At 39.0% G+C, this 22,006-nt stretch overlaps 1 protein-coding gene across 1 annotated transcript in view; it reads left to right on the forward strand.

The window, feature by feature from the left end:
* The first annotated feature begins 1,098 nt into the window (after window positions 1-1,098).
* C6 (complement C6) overlaps window positions 1,099-22,006 on the forward strand; it is a 61,383-nt gene continuing 40,475 nt past the window's right edge. Inside the window, exons 1-6 of the mRNA XM_050138941.1 lie at window positions 1,099-1,241; window positions 8,635-8,797; window positions 9,970-10,126; window positions 11,163-11,307; window positions 15,698-15,839; window positions 20,881-21,019. Coding sequence (XP_049994898.1) covers window positions 8,655-8,797; window positions 9,970-10,126; window positions 11,163-11,307; window positions 15,698-15,839; window positions 20,881-21,019 — 726 coding nt within the window. The 5' untranslated portion in view covers window positions 1,099-1,241; window positions 8,635-8,654. The remainder of the gene's footprint in view (window positions 1,242-8,634; window positions 8,798-9,969; window positions 10,127-11,162; window positions 11,308-15,697; window positions 15,840-20,880; window positions 21,020-22,006) is intronic.

Consider the following 22,006-nt stretch of genomic DNA (forward strand, 5'->3'; position numbering starts at 1 on the left):
GTTAAGAAGAGGGTGCTTTGGTTGGCAATTTAAAGGGAGCAGAAGCCAATGAAAGAATGGCATGCAGGCTAATCATATCGATAACTTAGAGCAAAGTGTACAAGCCGTATGTGGTGACATTAAGTTCAATTAATTTAAAGTCGATTTCTGGTTGTTTTAAAGTAACACCATAAAGGGGAAGCGTGTGACAGCTGAGGCGCTTCCATTTCCTCCACATGAGAACTTTGATCTACGGTTTCCCAAGCACAGTGGCTCAGTTCACCACTCCACTTTATCTACCCCCATAGTGACCAGCAAATTACACTTGCTAGGCTTGTGGAACAGTGTGATTACCATGTTCTTTGGTGCGAACTTACAGTATTTGTCTGCAATAGTGATCCATTGGTGTGTGGATACACAAGAGGCAGAAAGCCTAGTAGATAGGATCAGAATTTCCGCTGTTTGTTGCCTTATACTTGGGGTTTACTAGGCAGAAAGTGTCCTTTCGCTCTGAATCTGCTGCCATTAGCAGAAAAATAATGGTTTGTAACTGAATTCATGTTCCCTCGGTGTGTGTGTCAGGGGGCGGGGGTGATTGTTTCATCTTAACTCTTAATTTCCTTTGCTACCGTTTTCCTCCTTTAAAATTACATGCTGTCTTACTAATCAGTTGCCAACAACTTTTCACATTATAAAACTACAGGGCATGTTATCTGATCTGGATTCTTTGGACGTGATCAACAATTTTAACACTCTGAAACAGCTCAGCATGTAAGCTTCCTGGTACGTTTGTCTTTCGGTAGCAAATAGCCAAATATGACTTACAGAGCACATATATCCTTTGCATAGCCAGAAGCAGATCAACGCACAACTTCAGGCAAGTATTTGATTCCCATCCCTAGAATAATCCCTCACTCTACAGGACGAGTAGGACCACACCTACTTCCAAAGAAAAGTTTCACCACAGTGACAAGAGCTATTGCAGCAACCCTGAATGAGGAAATCACTGAAAAAATGCAGGACCTTGTATAATCTGCTATGCTTTGAGTTTCAGGGTTTCTGCCTTTGGGAGTAATTATTTCCAAAGTCAGAGTTTCAACACAATGTTTATTTTGATAACAGTCTAAGTCACTAACTCTAGGGCTGCACTCTCTGCTGTCACCCAGCAGTATGAAGAATGCCTTTCTGGCATTCACACAAACCCCTTTGCTTCTGCAGCCATTCACAGCTTAGGCTCCTGAACAGGACAAATCCATTTTAAGGTAAGTGATCTAATCACTTCCTTTAAATTTGAATACTTAATTGTAGATCGGGGTTGGTTTCCAAGAAACTCCCCACACCAAGACTGAAAGTATAGCCCTCAGACTACCACCATTTCATTGTCTTTCTTTTGAACTAAGATGTAACTACTTTGCTTAAATCTCAAAAGAATCAAATGCTCACATACTCTGAAGAAATGTCCTTTTAGGGGACATTTGATATTAAGTCATTTTATGAGTTAAAAGAAGAGCGTACACACTCTTCAGCCAAGGTCAGCTTTGTGTCTGGACCCCCAAACTGCAATGAGCAGTGTGAGTGTCTCTTTTTGAGCCCCTGGGGCACACACGGGGCGTGGGGGGGGGGGAGACAGGGAGGCAAAAAATAAGAGGTTCAAGAAGTCTGCAAGCAAATGAAAAAGGAAGAAAGCACAGCTGAGGTTAAACTATAGCGTCTGTTGAGATCTGCAAGGTCAGAGTCACTGAACTGCCCTCCAGATATGTTCTTAATGTGAGTAAAGTGTGCCCAAAGGTGACGGGGTCTGATGAACTCCCTTCTTAACCAGGGTTCTCTAATGCTCACAACGCTATCTTCAAGGGTTCAGCCAGATTGTTGACTTTTGCAGAGGTCAAGAGGTGATAGCAATTACCAGAAAACTGCACAGTGACTGCTCTTCTACCCTGACCTGGAGTGGAAGGAGTTTCCCAACTATTCTCTCTCTCTCTCTCTCTCTCTCTCTCTCTCTCTCTCTCTCTCTCTCTCCNCTCTCTCTCTCTCTCTCTCTCTCTCTCTCTCTCTCTCTCTCTCTCTCTCTCTCTCTCCCCTTCCCTCCCTCCCTCCCTCCTATCCCTACTGAGCATTTGTTAATTTTATATTTCCATAAAAATGGATGTCCAAGTGAGTCTAATACTTGCATTGACTTTTAGTTACCCTTAAAGTATTTAAAGAAATTGAGAATGAAAAACATGGAACTATATATTTTCAGCTATGATAACAATAAAGAAATAGTTCTCTTTGAGTGGGAATTGTCCTTTTAACACACAGTCACCTTTATTTCTAGTTCATCTGTCGAATTTAGTGTCTGATGGGCACACTCCGCATCTTGCACACGCATGCCAGGCAATGTAGGCAAATGCCGTGCTACTGACTGACACCCAAAAGCCAGCGATTTTTTCATCAAAACAAAAAATGTTATGAAAGAAGATGCTGCCAGCCAGCTATGTTACTACCAGCTCATCAAATTAGTTTTGGTATCACCATCTTTTTTTTTTCACCGCCATCCAAATTTCTCCCCAGAAAAATTATAATTAAATAACAAGTCAGAATATTCTCTATGAACCTTGTCCTGGGAGTTCTGATGATAATAGGGATGAAAAGGGCAGCCATGATTTCTCAAGCTTCTATAAATCAAGGCAGATAGCATTTGCTAAGAACAGGTATGATAATGTCACGCAGTTCCACTTACCTCAATCATTTGTGTGCTAATTAAACTGAAAATTTAAGAACTTGTTTTCTTTTTACTATAAAGGGAAATTCTGAAAAGTGTATGTATGTCTCTGCCAAGAGCGACATTGCAGCATTTACTCTGATACTCACCCAGATTCTCTCTGTTGCCTGTCATCCCTGTTCTACTATGATGCTGGGGGTGCAGGGGTGGGGGGATACGAGTAGGGAAGTAGAGGAGTCTGTAAAGAAGACCCATTTTTATCATTCAAATAGGCTAGGGCTACAGCAGCTTAGGAATTGGATTAAAGGAGACAAAAGCATTGGTAGGATCTTCAGCATCCGCCTACCCTCTGCAGTCAGCGACATCGGCTTCTACTGATGCCCAGCGGCATCAGATATGCAAGAGCAGGTAGATCACCACTTACAATTAAGGGCATAGCCAGCATATGGCTGGGGATCTAGTTGCTGACGCCAACCCTTTCCTCTGATCCGGCAGAGAAGATAAAAGGGTTGAGCAACTCCTTAACAGCAAGTCCTCATTTCTGGAGAAACAACTCGGCCTTATCCATTGGCTTGAAATAAGATTTATTAAATAAGTAGTCCCATACTATTGTTCTTGACATATCCTTTTACCACAACTAAGAAATATAAGCTCATTACATTAAAATATAATCAGACACTAGCCCTCTGAGACAGTTAAAAGAACTATAATTCATTACATTAAAGTATAATCAGAAACTAACCCCCTGAGACAGTTAAAAGAACTATAATTCAGTAGGATAATTGGGCAAGATTAAAACTTGTATATTTAAAAAAGGCTTGACAGAACAGTTCTGCTGCAAAGAACATACTTGCTATCTCCATGTATATACATCTGAAATATGCTAACACCTAATTACAAAGTTACTGCGACTGCTTGTACTGACTGAATCTCCACAGTGATTATAATGGTTCACTGCAATTAGTGTATCCATATGGCATAAAACTGCACAGTCAACAGCGACAACAAAAAGAAAAATAGCTAGCACGGTGGCCCAAGTTGTAATAAGTATTATCTACCAGAAGTCTGAGGTAAGAGGTTCCTAAGTTCAAGTCCAGTCTGAGGTGCAGAGTTAAGAGGGTTCAAGGCTACAAAGAGTGACTTACTGAGACCTTGTCTCTAGATAACAAACAAAAGGAGTTCTGGAGACATAAAACATCACTAGAACGTTTGCTTAACACATATGAAGCTTTAGGTTCAATTTACAGATTCAGAAAACCAAGCAAAAACAAGCAATATGAATCTCCCTATTAATCAGAAAGATCTTTAAAGTGTATAATTTCTTGAGAAAGCCGAGCAGTGTTATAGGATTTCTTCCTCTATACATGTTTAGTGTGTGTGCATTCATACATATATGTAAGTAGATACAGGGCAGAATTTTCTCTCTCCTGGACACTCGTAAAACAGAGGCATGGGGGTGGTGTTCTTCTTTGAGAATCTGGTAGAATTCTGCCCTGCATCCATGGACCTAGACTTTTTGGAGTGGGATTTTTAGAATCTCTGCTTCAATATTATTAATTACTATAGTGCTACTTAAAGTATTTATTTCATCTAGATTTTAAGTAGGTCATATGCATCTAAAATTTATCCATTTCTTCAAGATTTCCCAGTCTCATGGAACATACATTTTTAAGTTATGCCATCACGATTTTCTTGATTTCTTTAGTATTTGTTGTAATGCCTCTCTTCTCATCTCTGATTTTATTAATTTGCATATTCTCTCTTGTTTGTTTAATTTGGTTAGGAGTTTGTCAATCTGAAATATTCTTTCAAGAATTAATTTTAAGTTTGGTTTGTCCTTGTTTTCCCAATGTCTTTAATTACATTGTGAGGTTGCTTATTTGAGATTTTTCTAATTTTTTGTTTTAATGTAGGCACTTAGAACTACAAATTTCCTTGATAGGACCTTTTATATTCCATCAAAGTAGGATAAATTTGTTTATGAAACAAATGCCTTAAAACTTGTTTTAAATTTACTTAAAAATAATATACATGTTAGGACAGATTATATAAAAGAAAAATAAAGTAGCACACATATCGCTTTATTTAATATCAGAACACATTTTCAATCTTCACGTGCTGTGATTTGGAGAGGCCCTGATTTTAGAAAATATGCGTGACTAATAGCTGCTCAGTCTTCAGTGGTCTTCAAGCTGTCAATTTGATAATTTAATATTTGCTATGTGGCGATTCTATGCTAAACATATTCTATGCATTTTACATAAGCTTTGTACTGGCATACAACAAGAGTAAAACTATTATTCCTGTTTTACAGATAAATAAATTGAGGCACAAAGGAATATTCCTTTTTGTTTCGGATGAAAGTGGATGTGTTAACTGCAGGAGCTTTGTATGCGTGCTGTATGTATTACTAGAGCTGTTAATAGCAAATTGTGAATACCAGAGAACAGTGATGACTTTGTAAACAGCTCCCAGATACTCAAGGCCCCACAGCACACCAGTAGAACATGCATGTCATGGCTTTTATTCTAACATTAGACCTGTAAAATCTTCTTGTTCTTAGGGTAGTATAACTCTGGAAATCTCAGTGCGCCAGGAATCTGATAATCAGGGTTGCTAGAAAGTCAGCAAAAGGATGCACCTTATCCAAAAATCAAGGGACGTGGTTGAGTTCTTGTCATGCTAACTCAATTGTACAGCCTTGAACTTCATGGCTAATGATGCAGAGAAGTATGACCTGAAAGCTTCTTCCTCTTTGTTTCTATTTTTTCTTTCATTTAAAAAAGATTGTTTTCATACACTATATTCTGATCATTGTTTCTTCTTCCTCTACCCATCTCAATTCTCTCCATCTCCCCTCCTGTTCAGATCCACACCCTTTCCAACTCTCCTCAGGAAAAAGCCATCTACAGAATAGGCTAGAATAAGGTAGAATAGGATAGGATAGATAAAAAACAAATCACAAGATGACAAAAAAACAGCAAAAAATAAAAAGAGCCAAAAAAGCACATGACAAACTCTCTCTCTCTCTCTCTCTCTCTCTCTCTCTCTCTCTCCCTCTCTCTCTCTCTCTCTCACACACACACACACACACATACACACACATTTACACAATCAGAAATCCCATAAAACCCAAAACCAGAAGCCACGATATATATGCAAAAGATCTATAAGTTAGAAAGGAAAAAAAAAAACTTTAACTTAACATTGTAAGACAAATAAACCCCGAAGATGATGCTGAGTTCATTTTGTGTTGGCCATCTCCTGTTGAGCATGAGATCTACTCCTAGGGGCTTGTTTGTTCCCCCGGTGAGCCTTCCTTGGAGAAAATCAAATTTTTGTTTATCAGTTTGAGTTAGCTTTTGGGTTAGGGATGGAAGCATGTGTCCTCATCTCCTTTCAGCTCTAGGAACCCATCTGGGGCAAACCAGACAGGCCCTGTGCATGATGCCCCAGTCTCTGAGTTCATATTGCTTGGTCCTGTTGACTTAGAGTCACTGTGGCCCTTAAATTCTTCCCCCTTCCTCTTCTACAGAGTTCTTTGATTCCTTGGGGGAAGGATTTGATGGTGGCACCCCATTTGGTGTTTAGTGTTTCAAGGTTTGCAACTTCTCTGATTATTGTCTGGCTTGGGTCACTATATTTGCTCCCATCTGCCAAACAAGAGGAAGACTTGTATGACAAGCACGTTAAATCTTTGAAGAAAGAAATTGAAGACAACAGAAAATGGAAAGAGGTCCTCAAAAGAACAATACTTAACTTCGTATGGAAAAGAAAAAAAAAAAAAACAGGATAGCCAAAACAATCCTGTACAATAAAAGAACTTCTGGAGGCATCACAATCCCTGATTTCAAACTCTACTACAGAGCTACAGTACTGAGAACAGCCTGGTTTGGGCATAAAAACAGACAAGAGGACCAATGAGGCTGAATTGAAAACCCAGATATTAATTCACACACTTATGAGCACCTGATTTTTGACAAGGAAACAAAAAATATAAAATGTAAAAAAGAAAGCATATTTAACAAATGATGCTGGCATAACTGGATATCAACATATATAGGAATTAAAATTATATCCATATCTATCACCATGCACAAAACTCAAGTCAAATAAGACCTCAACATAAAGCCAGCCACACTCAACTTCATAGAAGAGAAAGTGGGAAGTACACATGAATGCATTGGCACTTCCAAAATATAATCCCAGTAGCACAGACACTGAGAGAAACAATAAATGGGACCTCTTGAAACTGAAAACCTTCTGTAAAGCAAAGGACATGGTCAACAAGACAAAACGGCAGCCTACAGAATGGGAAAAGATCTTTACCAACCCCACATCAGACAGAGGTCTGATCTCCAAATATACAAAGAACTTAAGAAACTGGTCATCAAAAGAACAAATAATACAGTAAAAATAGAGTATAGATCTAAACAGAGAACTCTCAGCAGAGGAATCTAAAATGGGTGAGAGACACTTAAGGAAATGTTCAACATCCTTAGTCTTCGGAGAAAGGAAAATGAAAACAACTCTGAGATTCCATCTTACACCTGTAAGAATGGCCAAGATCAAAAACATGATGATAATTAATGCTGGAGAGGTTGTGGGGTAAAGGGAACACTCTTGCATTGCTGGTGGGAGTGCAAGCTGGTACACCATACATAGCTGTATGGTGATTTCTCAGAAAAGTAGGAAACAACCTTCCTCAAGACCCAGTAATACCACTTTTGGGTATATATCCAAAGGATCATCAATTGTACCACAAAGACATATGTTCAACTATGTTCATAGCAGCTTTGTTAATCATAGCCAGAACCTGGAAACAACCTAAATGCCCCTCGACCGAAGAATGGATAAGGAAAATGTGGCCCATTTACACAATGGAGTACTAGACAGCAGAAAAACAAATGACATCTTGAATTTTTCAGGCAAATACATGGAGCTAGAAAACATCATATTGAGTGAGGTAACCCAGACACAGAAAGACAATTATCATATGTACTTACTCGTAAGTCGTTTTTAAACATGAAGCAAAGAAAACCAGCCCACAAATCACAACCCCAGAGAACCTGGACAACAATGAGGACACTAAGAGAGACATACATGGATCTAATCTACATGGGAAGTAGAAAAAGACAAGCTCTCCTGAGTAAATTGGGAGCATGGGGACCATGGGAGAGGGTTGAAGGGGAGGGGAGAGGAAGGGAGGGGAGCAGAGAAAAATATATATCTCAATAAAATCAATTAAAAATATTTATGTATAGTTCAACAGCAAATGAATCCCTTTACACAAAAAAAATAATATTTTAATGAATTAAATGTCTTGCAAATACATATTACATAATTTGTCTTGTACATTGTCGCTAGTTACTGGACTATAATGGAGGTTACTGTTGGGAGCTGTGAATCCCCAGATCCTGAATTTCTTGTAAACAACTTGTTTTCCCCTGATCTGAGTGCCTACAGCTGCTCTGAGCACGAGACCTTCAGGAGTTCCTGATGGCAGGGGAATGGTTTCTGCTGCGTTTGGCTGGGGTGTGACTATCCCTTTATAAGCTGCCCTAAACACAATAAAGGAGGCATTCTTTTTTTTATTTATTTATAAAAGAGGCATTCTTGAGGCTTCTGGCTTCAAGGATGACCTGTGTCTCTGTCTGTATGTCTTCGTGTGTTTCAATCTCCAGCCCCTTGCCCGGTTCACGAACTGTATGGTGGTGCATAGAGTACAAATGGGCGCTGTGCACCACAGGTTACAATTCTGTTCATCTTTATGCTAAAATCTTTCAAAATAACACTTAATATGTATTCACATTTGAATTTATGTATTATCTTACCACATGAAAAGTAGAGAAAGAGAAATGATTTCTATAATAATATGAATCTGTAACTCAGCACTGCTTCTAAAGTTTTATCCCCTAAAGACACTGAATATCTATGCTGTTCTATTTCAGGGCCTGGGAATTGTCAGGGCATGGCCAAACATCTCATCTTGAGCTTCATTTTACTAATCATAGTGATTGACAAGAGCAAAGCCTGTTTTTGTGACCACTACCCATGGAGCCACTGGTCCAGCTGTTCTAAATCTTGCAATTCTGGAACCCAGAGGAGACAGCGGTGAGTATGAGATTAGTGATTTGTGCTCTGACATATCTCAAGGATGGAGTGGGTACTATAAAATAGATCACACTATGCAGTGAAGGACCGTTAGATCTCAAATGGGAACTTGGGACTTGAGACAGAATTTCAGTTCTGTCCTACTCGAAGTTAAAATGAAGTCTACTTTTTTTCTTTTTGCAAAATTAAAGAATTTCAAAGAAACTTGATTCAGTTTCTTTTTAGTTCGTACATGCCTACAGTTAGTGAGTTAATCATAGACAATTTTATAGTCATTAAACAGAGTGTAACAAAACCTCAGCTGAGCAGCACTAATAGCCATTTGCTTGATTCTTGGCATTATCACGATGGCAAGGAAACTGTGCTTACCTGCTAGGATTTAATACTTCGGTTCTTTCACCCTTCAGATTACTCGCCTATGCACCTTGCTTGTTTCTATTAATGTTCTGTACAATGGTAGTGCTCACATGACTTAAGGGAGAAACTCGTGTTTCACGTTTTCTTACTATTATAGCACTTTTAGAGAAATATTTTAGAAAAAGTGTTTTTTGTGAATCTCATTACATTTACCAATTGACTTCCAATAAACAGTCCATGAAGCATGAGAAGAGACCCCACTGTTCAAGAGGTCTTCTGTAGTTCTCCACTGACTGCCAAAGAGAGACCCTCCCTTTCAGTCAAGCACAGTCAAGCTGTGCCCAGGATACCCAAGCTCTCTTTAGCCTCTAAGTTCTGCTCTCCCTTCTTAGGTCCTTCGCTTTGCTACGTAGGGACTTTATGTGAGTTTTGTGCATTGTTCTCCCTTATGCCAATATCCTAATCCAACCCAGTCATTGTATTTATATACATCGGCATCTTTCAAGCACAGGACAATTCACGAACATCCTGCACAGTCAGACAGACCTGTACCCTTGGAAGGGTTTCTCACATGGGTTAATGGTTTGCCATCCCTGTCAAAATTCTCTCCTTTGAACTCCCATACTCGCCGCGGTGCTGTGCTCGGCTAAGTTGCACCATCTTATACATAAACCAACCTCCCTGGTTTCTTTATGAAAGGTTTCTCTTTTACTCTTGGTAGCCATTTTTTCTTATTTGTTGTCAAATCAATTTTGTTGTGGATTTGAAGGCGCTGTGAAAAGACAAACTCAGGGTAGCTTTTCTGACTCTTACAGGCAAATAGAAGTGAATGACTACTATCGGCAAAACTATTGTGACCAGCTTTGTACCAAGCAGGAGACCAGAGAGTGCAATGTGCAGGCATGTCCCATCAACTGTGTCCTTGGCGACTACGGGCCATGGTCAGACTGCGACCCTTGTATTGAAAAGCAGGTATGTGAGCTACAAGCATACCCAGATAGTCTGAATCGCACATGAGTTCCAGTGACCGTATCATACTTATCCACTCTCTATGCCTCCTGACACTTCTGAAAGGCTAAGAAATTCAGTTTTCATGTAGTGCTTAAAAGTAAACAGAAATAAGGGGAGATAAATCAAAACCCTGGCTCTGTGTTTTTCTCCTATACTCTGTCTGCCCATGAGAAAGATCCACAGCTTGTTTATTTTCCCAGCTGCAATATTTACCCTGCTCATACTCTTTCCTGGAAGGGCCACATCATATGACCCATGTCAACTTCAGACAGAATCCTCTGTTCCCAACAACTGCACATCAGAGAGAGAAAAGAAACTGAAACTCATTTGTAGAGACCAATTTCCGAGAACCGTGCTGCGTCCCTGACATGAACCACACAAACTTCACATCATAGTGTCCGTTTACAGGGGGATATGCTCCAGTTCCTTAGGGGCTAAGCATTTCCAACAAGGATGTACCACTAATTAATAATTGAACTGTATTTTGAACTCAAGTTTTTCTGCAATTTAAGACAGCATTGGTTAATCCTGTCATATTTCTAGTCTCTACTCCTCACCAAAATGTTTTTAAAGTGTGGATATTATGTCAAGCCAGTTTCCATAGTGACTTTCTTATGCAAAGGAATCTCAAAATCCGTTCCGATTTATCGCTTCACCCTGCCTGGGATATAAAAGAGCTACTTCATGCATGCACAGAGGAGAGTCTCAGTAAAGTTTTCATTTGTTGTTGGTATAATTTATAGTCCTTTGACTTCAGAGTAATGAAAAGCATTGGAAGCCCTTTTGCCCAGTTTCTCATTTTGCATGGTGGGAAACAGAGGCATGCCAAGTGGTGACTTACACATTATAATGACTGGAGGAAAGTATTAGTACCATTCGGGAGTTGTCACCACGGGGATGATTATAACCATGACGGGGAAAGCCATTCTTGGATGAATTTTCACTTTAACCTTGACCTTGCTTTGGAATTATTCCCCCTCCTCTACTTCTCTTTCAGGTTAAAGTTAGATCTATCCTGCGCCCAAGTCAGTTTGGAGGACAGCCATGCACAGAGCCCCTGGTGACCTTTAGACCCTGTGTCCCATCCAAGCTCTGCAAAATTGAAGAGACTGATTGCAAGAATAAATTCCTCTGTGACAGTGGTAAGATGCTCCGCTAGACTATTCAGTCTCTACTGAAACTACTGAGCGCCAGCTATAGCTAAGAAGGAAAAGTCCCTCCCCACTATAAGCAAGGCGGGGGGTGTTGTTATGCTACACATTACCAAGGCATTCAGGTGTGAAATTACAGCTTTCCAGATATAATCCTCTTGACCAGTTACCTGACCCATTGCTTAAGTAATAGTGTTCACATCCATGCTTTGTTATAGTGGTAGAGAGGAAGAAAGGAAGGCAAAGGAAAAGACACAAGCAGATAATTTAACAAATGGACAATAATAAACACATATCTATAATGAGAATAATTAAAAGGAAGGGGCAGGTTGGGGACCTAAAGACCGCCCAGTGAATAAAGATGCTTGTCACCCAGAACCTAGAACTGCAAAGATAGAGAGAACTGACTGCTGATATTTGCTCTGGCTTCTGCATGTGTGTATGGCACATGAGTGCCCATCCTCGGGCACACACACACATGCACACACCCCAAATAGATAAATAAAAGCTTAGTTAAATAAGAAGTGACAGATTAAGCTATATTTAAGACAAACTTTTAATGGTTTGTTAAGAAAAGACTGTTGGGATATTATTATGTCAGATGAATCCTAAATAAGATAAATTTTCATGATTGGTTCCAAAGGTTGTCCTCACTCCACAATAATGAGATATCATATTGGTTTAAACATTAACATCGTTCAAGTGTACTGCATGCTGAAATTTCTAAGAACTGATATTTAAGTTATATCAGAATTTTGTCAAATCTTGAATACTTTATTTATAGATACTCATCTGTTAATTACTAGCTCATTAACTCCCACCACTTTGGATAGTAAAAATTGAATTTTTATAAATGCTTTAGTGAACATCAAAATGACCAATATCAGCTTTATGATATGTGTGATTATCTTGTTGTTAAACTTCTCAATTGGCCTGGATCATCAATCCTCTTATATCAATATATGAGCATGATTGTGTTCCAGTAAAACTCTATTTACAAAAATGAATGCAGGTCAATTTTAGCATATAAACCATAGTTCATAGTAGTTCATTGAATTCCCACATAAATATCCAACTTTCAGTTAGAAAAACAATAAATTTCAAAGGGATAAACCCCACATTGCTTCTGTGTACTCTGGGTATACAGAAAAGTAACTAGCCAATTTTAAATGGCATAGATAATTGACTTAAGGCCTTGGAACTAAAATTTCTTCTTCCTTACACACTGCTTCCAACCTTCATGTTTGCCAATTTTTTCTAAATATAGATGGTAATGCTGATGTCAGGGTTTTCCTAACCCAGAAAAGAGGGTAGGTTTTGGGTGTAGGGGGGTATATCTTGTACCTTAGTGACGAGGTCACATCACAAGTTAATGTAGGCAGGGAGATAATAAAATCCTTGATGGAGTGGCTGAGAATAATCCAGACTTGCACAGCATATCCAAAATCCTAAAATCCAAGTTTAAAATTGAAAGGCAGCTATTTCAGGTTTTCAATGCAGTAACTATAGTGAACAACTGAGAGAGACTCATTTTAACAGATGATAAACCTATGAAATTAGTTATAGAAGAGATTGGTACAAATCAAGTGTTCACAAGCCTGCAAACATCTTAGATTCACACTGATTGTTAGCATACCATGGCTAATTTCAGACAAGTCAGCAACTGCAGGCGCTGGTTTCCAGGTCAACAGCGCTATGTCCACGGCCACTGTGTAAAAATTGGGAGGGCTAGATGCTTCAGTGGCCTGATGGCCAGAGTCCAGTCTCTGAGAATCACATGGCAGGGAGAGAGAAAATCAATTCATGCACATTGTCTCCTGACCTCATGTGCCCACCGTGGCTGGTATGTCATCACACCTCCAACAAAAACTAATTAAACAGAATGTAATAAAATTAATAATTAAAACATCCCAATTGTTGCAATGTCTGTAATTGTTGGTAAGCTGATGTGAGCCCGAACTCTATGCTGCCCAAGCCACATTACCCTGAGTGTTCAATATCTCTATATTCCAGCTACCAGTGGATAGATACCAGTTGATAAATCCCTGGCAATAATGTGGTTGACATCCTGTCGGAATAGGTGATGCACTGGCTTTTTTGGTTGTTAAATGTTTCCATTGAAAAGGATATGCTACTGTACTTTCCAAAAATCACCTAATATGAACAGAGAGGTTGGATGGACATTGATTTGAGGTGACACTCTGTCCCTTACTTAACAAAGAATGAGATTCATTATCCTGTCCCAAAAGGACAGGATACCTTGCAGGGCAATACATGGCAGCCTTACCACGGCATTAGCTGCAATGCCAACTTATCTCCCAAGCACTGAATAATATATTTATTTAGCCTTTTATATGTTTATAAAAATTATGTACAATCAATATAACACATAAATTCCAAGGAGAAAAGAAGGTGTACAACTTCTGGATGACTATATGGCTTCAACTAGCAACCCTCTTATCTATAACTTCACTTAGTGATTACAGCCACTCATGGTCAACACACATTGAACATATCAGTTAAATGAAAATTTCCAGAAATAAATGATGTTAACTTTTAAATTCCATGTCAGAGTGGAATGAGGAAACTGTGTGCCATCCCACTCTGTCCTTTCCAGTGTATTTATCACCTCTTCTTATAGCGTATACATAACAGATGGAACCTGCCCGTCATCTCAGTTATAAGATCAACACGCCAGTGAGCTGTAGCAGTACACCTGTTCACAAACCCTTATTTTCCTTATTAATGGCCACAGAGTACCAAGGTTGTGGCAGTGGTGATTCATGTGAGCCAAGGAGAAGCATAAAGTGCCAAGGCGCAAGTTCTCAACTTGAGGGAATCAAGGAAATCGTCTCCGGAGGATCCTCATACCTAGGACAGTCACTAACTCGTAAAGAGGGGAAAGTAAACTATCGCTAGCTTTCCTGTCACATCTCAAACTGGAGTTTTGGACAAAGTGTATGAATTTTGGACAAGGTGCTTAAGATAGGCACGATATGAATTCAGGGTTTAGTGCTCCCTGTAGTCTTGGATGTGGGAGGGTCTTAAAACTCGTTCTTCACAGAAAAGGGGGATTACTGCATAGGTATGCACTGACCTCAATAGATTATGCAACATTCAAACTGCTCTTCGCCTTTCCCCGCCCCTCTTTGGTATGGGCTATATTAATGGTTTATAAAGCTGCATTCTTTCTACTTTTTATTCCATTGATTCAGTATTGTCTATAGTCATCCTCAGCTGTGATCCAGCTTGCCTCCTAAACATCACTCAAAAGGTGTCTTTCCTCTTTCATCTCAGCACTTTTTGGCAGGTCCCTTCCAATGTCTAGAAGTATCAAAGCTTGGCAAAGAATCGTGTGCTCCAAGAGTATCTGTACCACTATCTAGGAAAATAGAAAGGAAGCACTACCCAAAACAGGAATTCTTCTTCAATCTGTTAGAACCAAGAACTGAATTTAAAAAATATACCGTGAGTCAGAAAGACACTCTTCTTTGTTTCAAGTTAAATAACCTAAATCAAGATCAAAAATATACAACAAACCCCTAGAGATATAGTTTTCTAAAAGTAACCTCCTCTAGGCTATATCTTAAAATTGAAAGAATCTACGCCCATCTTTTAATTTTGTATGATTATGATGCTCATGGCCATGATTATAATAGCTGTCTGAACATAAGACAAGATCTTGAATAATCTAAAGAATTATTTAGAATATTCTTTACCTTCTAAAGGGAAATTTTTAACCAAAAGATGGGAAACTTTGTGTTTTCAGGAGACTTTTGTAGCAATAAAAATTTTAATTCAACAGATACTCAAATTCCCCCCTCAAGCATTTATTTAGTCAAATCACTTATAAATGATTGCATGTGAGACACTGGACACAGGCTAAACTTGTCAACCTTGTAATTTGCAGTAAGAAGTACGTGAGGTGGCTGTTAAGTGTCTGGCTTCTCCCTCTCTACAAAAACTTTTAGATATTTGGAAATGTATTGTTGGCACAAGTAGATTGTTTGTGTGCTCATACTTATAGGGGTTTTAAACAAAAGTAATCTAGACTCTGCCATAGAGATCAAAACAAAATTCTGAACCAACTACCAACTTTCTTCAAACCAATTACTATAATGTAGTTTTAAATTTTCTTCTTCAAACAGAAAAAGGCAGAGAAGAAAATTCTATTATTGAAAATAGCCCAACAGCAACTAAACTGTCCTACGGTGACTCTTAGACTCTCAAGCCCTAGAGGGGACATCAGTTTATTGCTTCATTTAATGCTTACTTAACCCTCAACTTTCTCTTGATGTATAAGGCGTTTGTGCTTCACCTTAGTGAATGCTTTCCTAGCTGATAGCGGGTGGGTGACGCTGTGGTGCACTTTCTTGACCAGGGCGCTGCATTCCCAGAAAGTTAGAATGCAATGGGGAAAACGACTGTGGAGACAATTCCGACGAGAGGCACTGTGGGAGAACAAAGACAGTATGCCCACGGAAATACCTTCCCATTCCTAGCGCGCAGCTGATGGGCACTGGGTATGTAACATCATTTTTGTTTTCATTTGGGAAAGAAAAAGTATTCCTGAGATAATGAGAAGTCCAGCAACAACACACACGACCCAGACTCATGGCTAATAAACACCACACTGCTGCATGACATTTGGGTGACTGAGGAAATTGGTCAGGAAAAAGAGAATAGTGCTTATGGTTGTGTTGTAAGTCAAAATCCTATCAGGAAAATCCATCTTTTTGGTGTGAGAGAGTAAGACAAAATAAGACAGACAGAAAGAGAAGGTGGGAGGGAGAGAGGGGGAAAGAAAGAGAGTTCCTCATCACCTTCAAATGTGAGAATTGTTTTAGGAAGAGCACTGGACTCCCCCACCCCCTGTCACTTCATCCTCATCCATGCCAAACCCTAGCTTGGCCATTGGCAGAGTTAGAGTTCCTGACTGGCCCTCTCCCACCTGGCATATTCTCTCTCTCTCTCTCTCTCTCTCTCTCTCTCTCTCTCTCTCTCTCTCTCGGCTTTTTCCTTCTTCCTTTTCTTGTGTCTTAAGGCAGAGAAAAAAAATCCACTCCTTCTCCTCACTTTTTAATTGTTTTGTCTTTTTGTTTAATTCTGATAATAAAGTATTCAAAACAAAAACAAGAAGAAATAAGGGAGGGATGGAGGAAGGAAGAAGGGTTAAGCAGTCATAAAAAAATACAGGAAAAATAGAACCATGTGGGAGAAAAAAACAGAATAAAATGTGTGTCAGTGTGGCTAGAGATCCCATCCCATAGAAAATGTGATTTATGGGTAAATCAGTGATTAACCAACAGGCAGAAGGGCAACCTTGTGTTATCATCTTTTCTCACCTTAGTAATGAGAAACTGAACTTCAGAAAATTTAATTAGGTCTGCCAAGCCATGAATGGTAGTACCAGAATTCAAGGTCAGATTTCAAAACCAAATCTGTTTCTCTAACTCCACAGCAGCACCCTCTTAAATACTCAAAAACACCCAAGAGCATGCATCATTTGTTGACTGAGACTTAAAATCCTGATGTTTTTATTTCAGAAAGGCACTGGCAATTTAGCAAGGGGATCTACATTTATTATGCTATGTCTATGTTTTCAAATAGTTTAGAGAATATGAAAGAAGTCAAGGAGAATGGAACTAACTTCAGTTGTTTGAAATGTAAGAAAAATTGATAATCTCCTTTGTCCTCCATTCCCATGATGAAGAACCCATCCTTTAATTTGGGGTCAGAAAGAAGCCAATTGGCTGTCAGGTTCTGATGCTTCATGCTGGAATTTTAAAACATTTAACTCTTGGGCACGAGAGATGGCTCAGTGTGTAAAAGCAATGGCTGCCCAGGTGTGGTCATCTGAGTTGGGATCCCCAGAACACACATAAGAAGGCTGGAATGGCAGTGTGTACTGTAATCAAGTTCCTCTCCTGTGGTACTACGGTGCAGACAGGGGCAGGAGCCTGTACTGGATGCTCACAGGTCAGATACTTTGGGGTTCACAGTCGAGAATCAGAAACAATTGGTATCCTATCTCAAAAGAAGTGGAAGGCCAGAACAAACTCTTCAATATTGACCTCTGACCTCAATATGTGTGCCATAGCATGTATCTGTGGCACTCATGTGCCCTTACCACACACATGAATGCGAAATGAAGTTTTGAGTTTTTAATTTAATTTTAGAAATGAAAACACCTTCACTGATGTTATCAACATCACAGTTGCATACTGTGGAACTTTGAAGTCTGAAGGACAAACAACTGAAATGCAGTCTCATTTGATTTATAATAAAAACAAGTAGCTATTGGGCCAGCCTCTATGATACTTGTGAAGTAGAGAAGACATTAGTCCGAAGTAGTAGAGGACATTGGATTCCACACAGTTTTCTACATTAACTGTCAGAGCCAAGTTGTTTATGGTCACATACAGTCTCCCCGTGCGTATCTTGTATGACGACACACTGATCTGCCCTTCTGCCCCAGACTTTCTAATTGCTTCTCTCGCCCATGACAGTGCTTTAACATATTTTTTTTATCACCGTGTAGAAATGTCTTCCCTGTTATCCTTTGCCTGCAAGAAAATCATAGCCCCACATGCCCACTGATAACCACAATGTTTCAGATTTTCAAAAGTTTGCAATGTTCCGACTGATGTAGGGAACATTCTAACTGATCTCTTAGCCTTTGGGTCTAGTCTCCAGAGCTAAGATGAGGAGGACCGCATGCTACGTGGACTTTGGCAGACAAACTGTGGCTTCCTGACAGCCAGGGCTGTTGTCCCAAGGATTCTTAGAAATGAGCACAGGCTTGAGGACAGCCAGTCCTCTCTTTTTCTCTCCAGGGAGAGAGTCTTGAGATTTACTATAATTTCTTTCTAATCAACTGGCCCCAGCATCTCAGCCTCCTCTCCCTTTCCCTTCCAATATTTTTCTGCCCACAAAAGATATCTTCTAGGCGTCTGGCTGTTTTTAAAACTTACATCTTTCAGAGAAAAAAATTAACAATACTTATGTTCCCAGCATCCATCACTAAGCCCCATACCTAAAGCAAAAATCAAACAATACGAACACGTGGCTTGTTTTCTTATCAGGCTCAGCCAAAGCGTACATATAAATACATTTGGCCATGTGTATGTGTGCATATGCCTATCTTTTAGTTGATGTGTTTTTAACTAGCACAAGGCCACTTGCCCAGCATATGTGAGATTCCAGTTCCTCCAGCACAGAGAAAAAAAAAAACGATGAAATAAAGCAACACATTAGAAAGCTAAAGCGTTCATTGCTGGTGAGTATTTAAAACACAAAAATATGGGGGTCAATATACATCTCAAAGACTGAAAATACAGGAGCTAGAATCTTCTCCATAGTTGGTTTAGCTCTGACCAAGAAGCAACTTTGAGAGGAAAGAGTCTAATCTAGTTTATACGTTATAGCCCATCATTGAGGGAATCCAGGATAGGAGCTAAAGGCAAGAACCTTGAACGGAAGTGGAAACCACAGAAGAACGCTGTTTGCGCCTTGCGCCTGCCAGTTCACTCAGAGACATTTCTCATACAGCCCAGGCTCGCCTTTCCAGGCATGGCGCTGCTCACAATGGGCTGTGTCCTCCTCTTTCAGATAGCAATTAGGAAAATGCCTCACAGCCAAGCCACAAGCCAACCTGACCTGGGAAATTCTGCTGAGGTTTCTCCTTTCCGGGTGACACTGAGTTTACGTCAAGCTGACAGAGCTAGCCATGACAAGCTACAAAAGATTCCTCAGGTCTGCTCTGGTGGAGTGACCTTCATAAAAATCCTGCCTTTAAACTCCACAAGCAGCTTCACAGATGCCTGGCGACCAGGAAGTTAGTTTTCTTTTCTCTAGCACCTTCTCCCTGGCTACAGATACAGATCCATAGCAGGCGCCAGCTCTCTGAGAAGCATTCTTTACTCCTCTGGCATCCTTCTTAACTTATGATATGCAAATATAGGCATCACAGACACTTGTGCTTGTTCTGTTGAGTTCTTTAGGAAGCTCTTCCCAAATCAATTTCCCATAATTCTCCACTCAAATACCCACTGATAGAAATTCAAGCATGAATAAATGCAAATCTCAAGTTGTACTTGGAGCTGTTTGGGTGTGCTGTGCATCTTAGAGAACCCATAGAAACCATTCCTCCTCAAGATAACATTTAAGATATAGGATATATTTCACATCTACCGTACAATTCAGTCTTTGAAGCATACATATCACAAGTTGAGAAAACACACACACACACACACACACACAAAAAAAAAATCCTGAGTTGCAGGGTGCCAGGCTGGACTATAGAGCATGGTTCTATTTTCAGACACTGCAAATCTATAATTTCTTCGTATATCACAGATTTATATAGTCATCACCCGAATAAAATTTTAGAACATTTTATACTAATTTTTCAGAGTGACTACAATGTTTTATGTTTTCATTGTTATGTTTGATTGAGAAATCAGTCTCATTTCAGTTTGCCTACACATTTTTATGACGCAAACCTTTAATTACTGCTCAGTGTTGGAAGCATGTTACTGAGGCAATCCTATTTTAAATATGGCAGTCACTTATTTCAAGTCATTAGTGGTACTTTCTGGCCTCTAAAAAATTATTTATATATTTAGTATGTGTGTGCATGTGAATGTAAGTGTGTGTGCCTATATATGCACGTGTGTGTGTGTGTGTGTGTGTGTGTGTGTGTATGAGCATCCATGAACCACAGGCCACATGTGGACAATAGAAGATAACCTTTCTGGAGCTGGAAGACAAGGTTACCTGAGCAGGCATATATGGAAACTTAATGTATTTTTAAAGACTCTAGCATAATCTTTATAAATATCATTTTGGTCATCTACATAAATGCAACATTACCAAAGTTTTGATCAGAAACCTGTTTACTCAGATAATATGTATTAACCTCTCTAAGAAACTGGGAGACTATATGAGATAAATGAAAAATTTCCTCAAGCTATTAATAATTTCTTGAATACATGAATTTAGCTCAGCTAATCCTTAGTGCCTCAATTTCTTTATTTGTAAAATAAGTATAAATAATCCTATCTATAAAATATAGTCATTAAATGTTAAATTGTTTAATGTTTGTAAATCACTTACTATTTCCTGTTTCATAGGAGGTTAATAAATGATACATAAACATTTGATAAATAAAATAATTTAAATGTAATTATACCACAATATAGAACTATTATTACAATACTATTGTTTCCATATTACTATTTCATAATTTACTCTCTATCAATTTTCTTTTACTTACCTTAATATGCTTCCATTGTCTGTATCAACTTTATAAATGATAAAAACTGAAAGTTCAAATTTATTTCATGTTAAAATCCCAGAACTTTTTGAGTTAATGGGGCTGAGTTTAGGATAGCCAGTACTTTACAAATGATTCATCACAGAGAAGAAAAAGTGAGCCTTCCCTTGGAGTCATTTGTCAGAAGTCAAGAATGTCTAAGAAAAGGAATTTCTTTCATATAAGTAAGGTAAATTTTAAAGATTGCTCTACATCTATTGAATTCTTGAAAATTGCTTTGTTTCCAGGTTTCATATTCTGGCAGGAGAGCCCAGAGGAGATGTCCTTGATAACTCTTTCAATGGAGGAATATGTAAAACTGTCAAAAGTATTCGAGCAAGTAATCCATACCGTGTTCCAGCCAATCTGGAAACTGTTAACTTCGAGGTATGGCGGTGTAGTGTGGTGGCTATGCAAACATTACACACTATATGCTTCTATTTAATCCTTCTAAAACCCAATGAGGTCAGTATTATTTTCACTTATTTACTGGAGGAAGGAAAAAAAGGTAACCAATTTACCCAACATCAAATAAACATCTGTACTCCATGAACATATAACTTCAAAACATGTTCATACCCAAAAATGGATTATTTATTGAGAATATTCTCTTACCATAGATTTTTCACTCAGATAACCATGAGACAGATGTAAAAATAGTCTCAAGTTCTTACCAAAAAACAAACAACAAAAAACATGATAGTTCTGAATATAAAACACATTGGCTTGTCTCCTGTCTATTTTACTGATTTGCTAGTTTTCCTGTATGGTAATGAGCACCAGAGGGCAGTGCTGGATAGTGACCTAGGAACCAAAAAGAAGGGAATGTGGTGGTCTGAATAAGAATGGCCCTTCTAAGCTCATATACCTGAAGGTTTGGTCACCAGGGAATGGAACTGTTTGGAAGGATTAGAAGGATTAGGGGGTGTGGCTTTGTTGAAGGAAATGCATCATTAGGGGTGGACTTTGAGGTTTCAAAAGCCCAGGCCAGGCTCAGTGTCTTGCAGATCAGGATGTAGCTCTCAGCTACTTCTCCAGCACCATGCCTGACTGACAATGGCTTAAACCTTTGAAACTGTAAGCAAACCCTTAATTAAATGCTTTTTTTTATAAGAGTTACCTTAGTCATTGTGTCTCTTTACAGCAATAGATCAGTAACTAAGATAGTAACCAATACCTTTTTTGATTTTTAATAAGAAAAATGCAAAATACATTATGTTAGTCATCACATTTTTTCCTTGCAGATTTGACTGCTAAGGAGAATTTCGGAACCTAACAATTTGTGAGGCTTTCTTCATGGTAGTAGGTACTCAGTAAGAAATATGTCAATACTGCTTTAAAAAGACTTCTTCAGTGCCAACAGCAGCACTCATG

Source organism: Alexandromys fortis, unplaced genomic scaffold (assembly GCF_014885135.2).
Source record: "Alexandromys fortis isolate MF-2015 unplaced genomic scaffold, M_Fortis_MF-2015_v1.1 scaffold_37, whole genome shotgun sequence".
NCBI classification, from domain to species: Eukaryota; Metazoa; Chordata; class Mammalia; order Rodentia; family Cricetidae; genus Alexandromys; species Alexandromys fortis.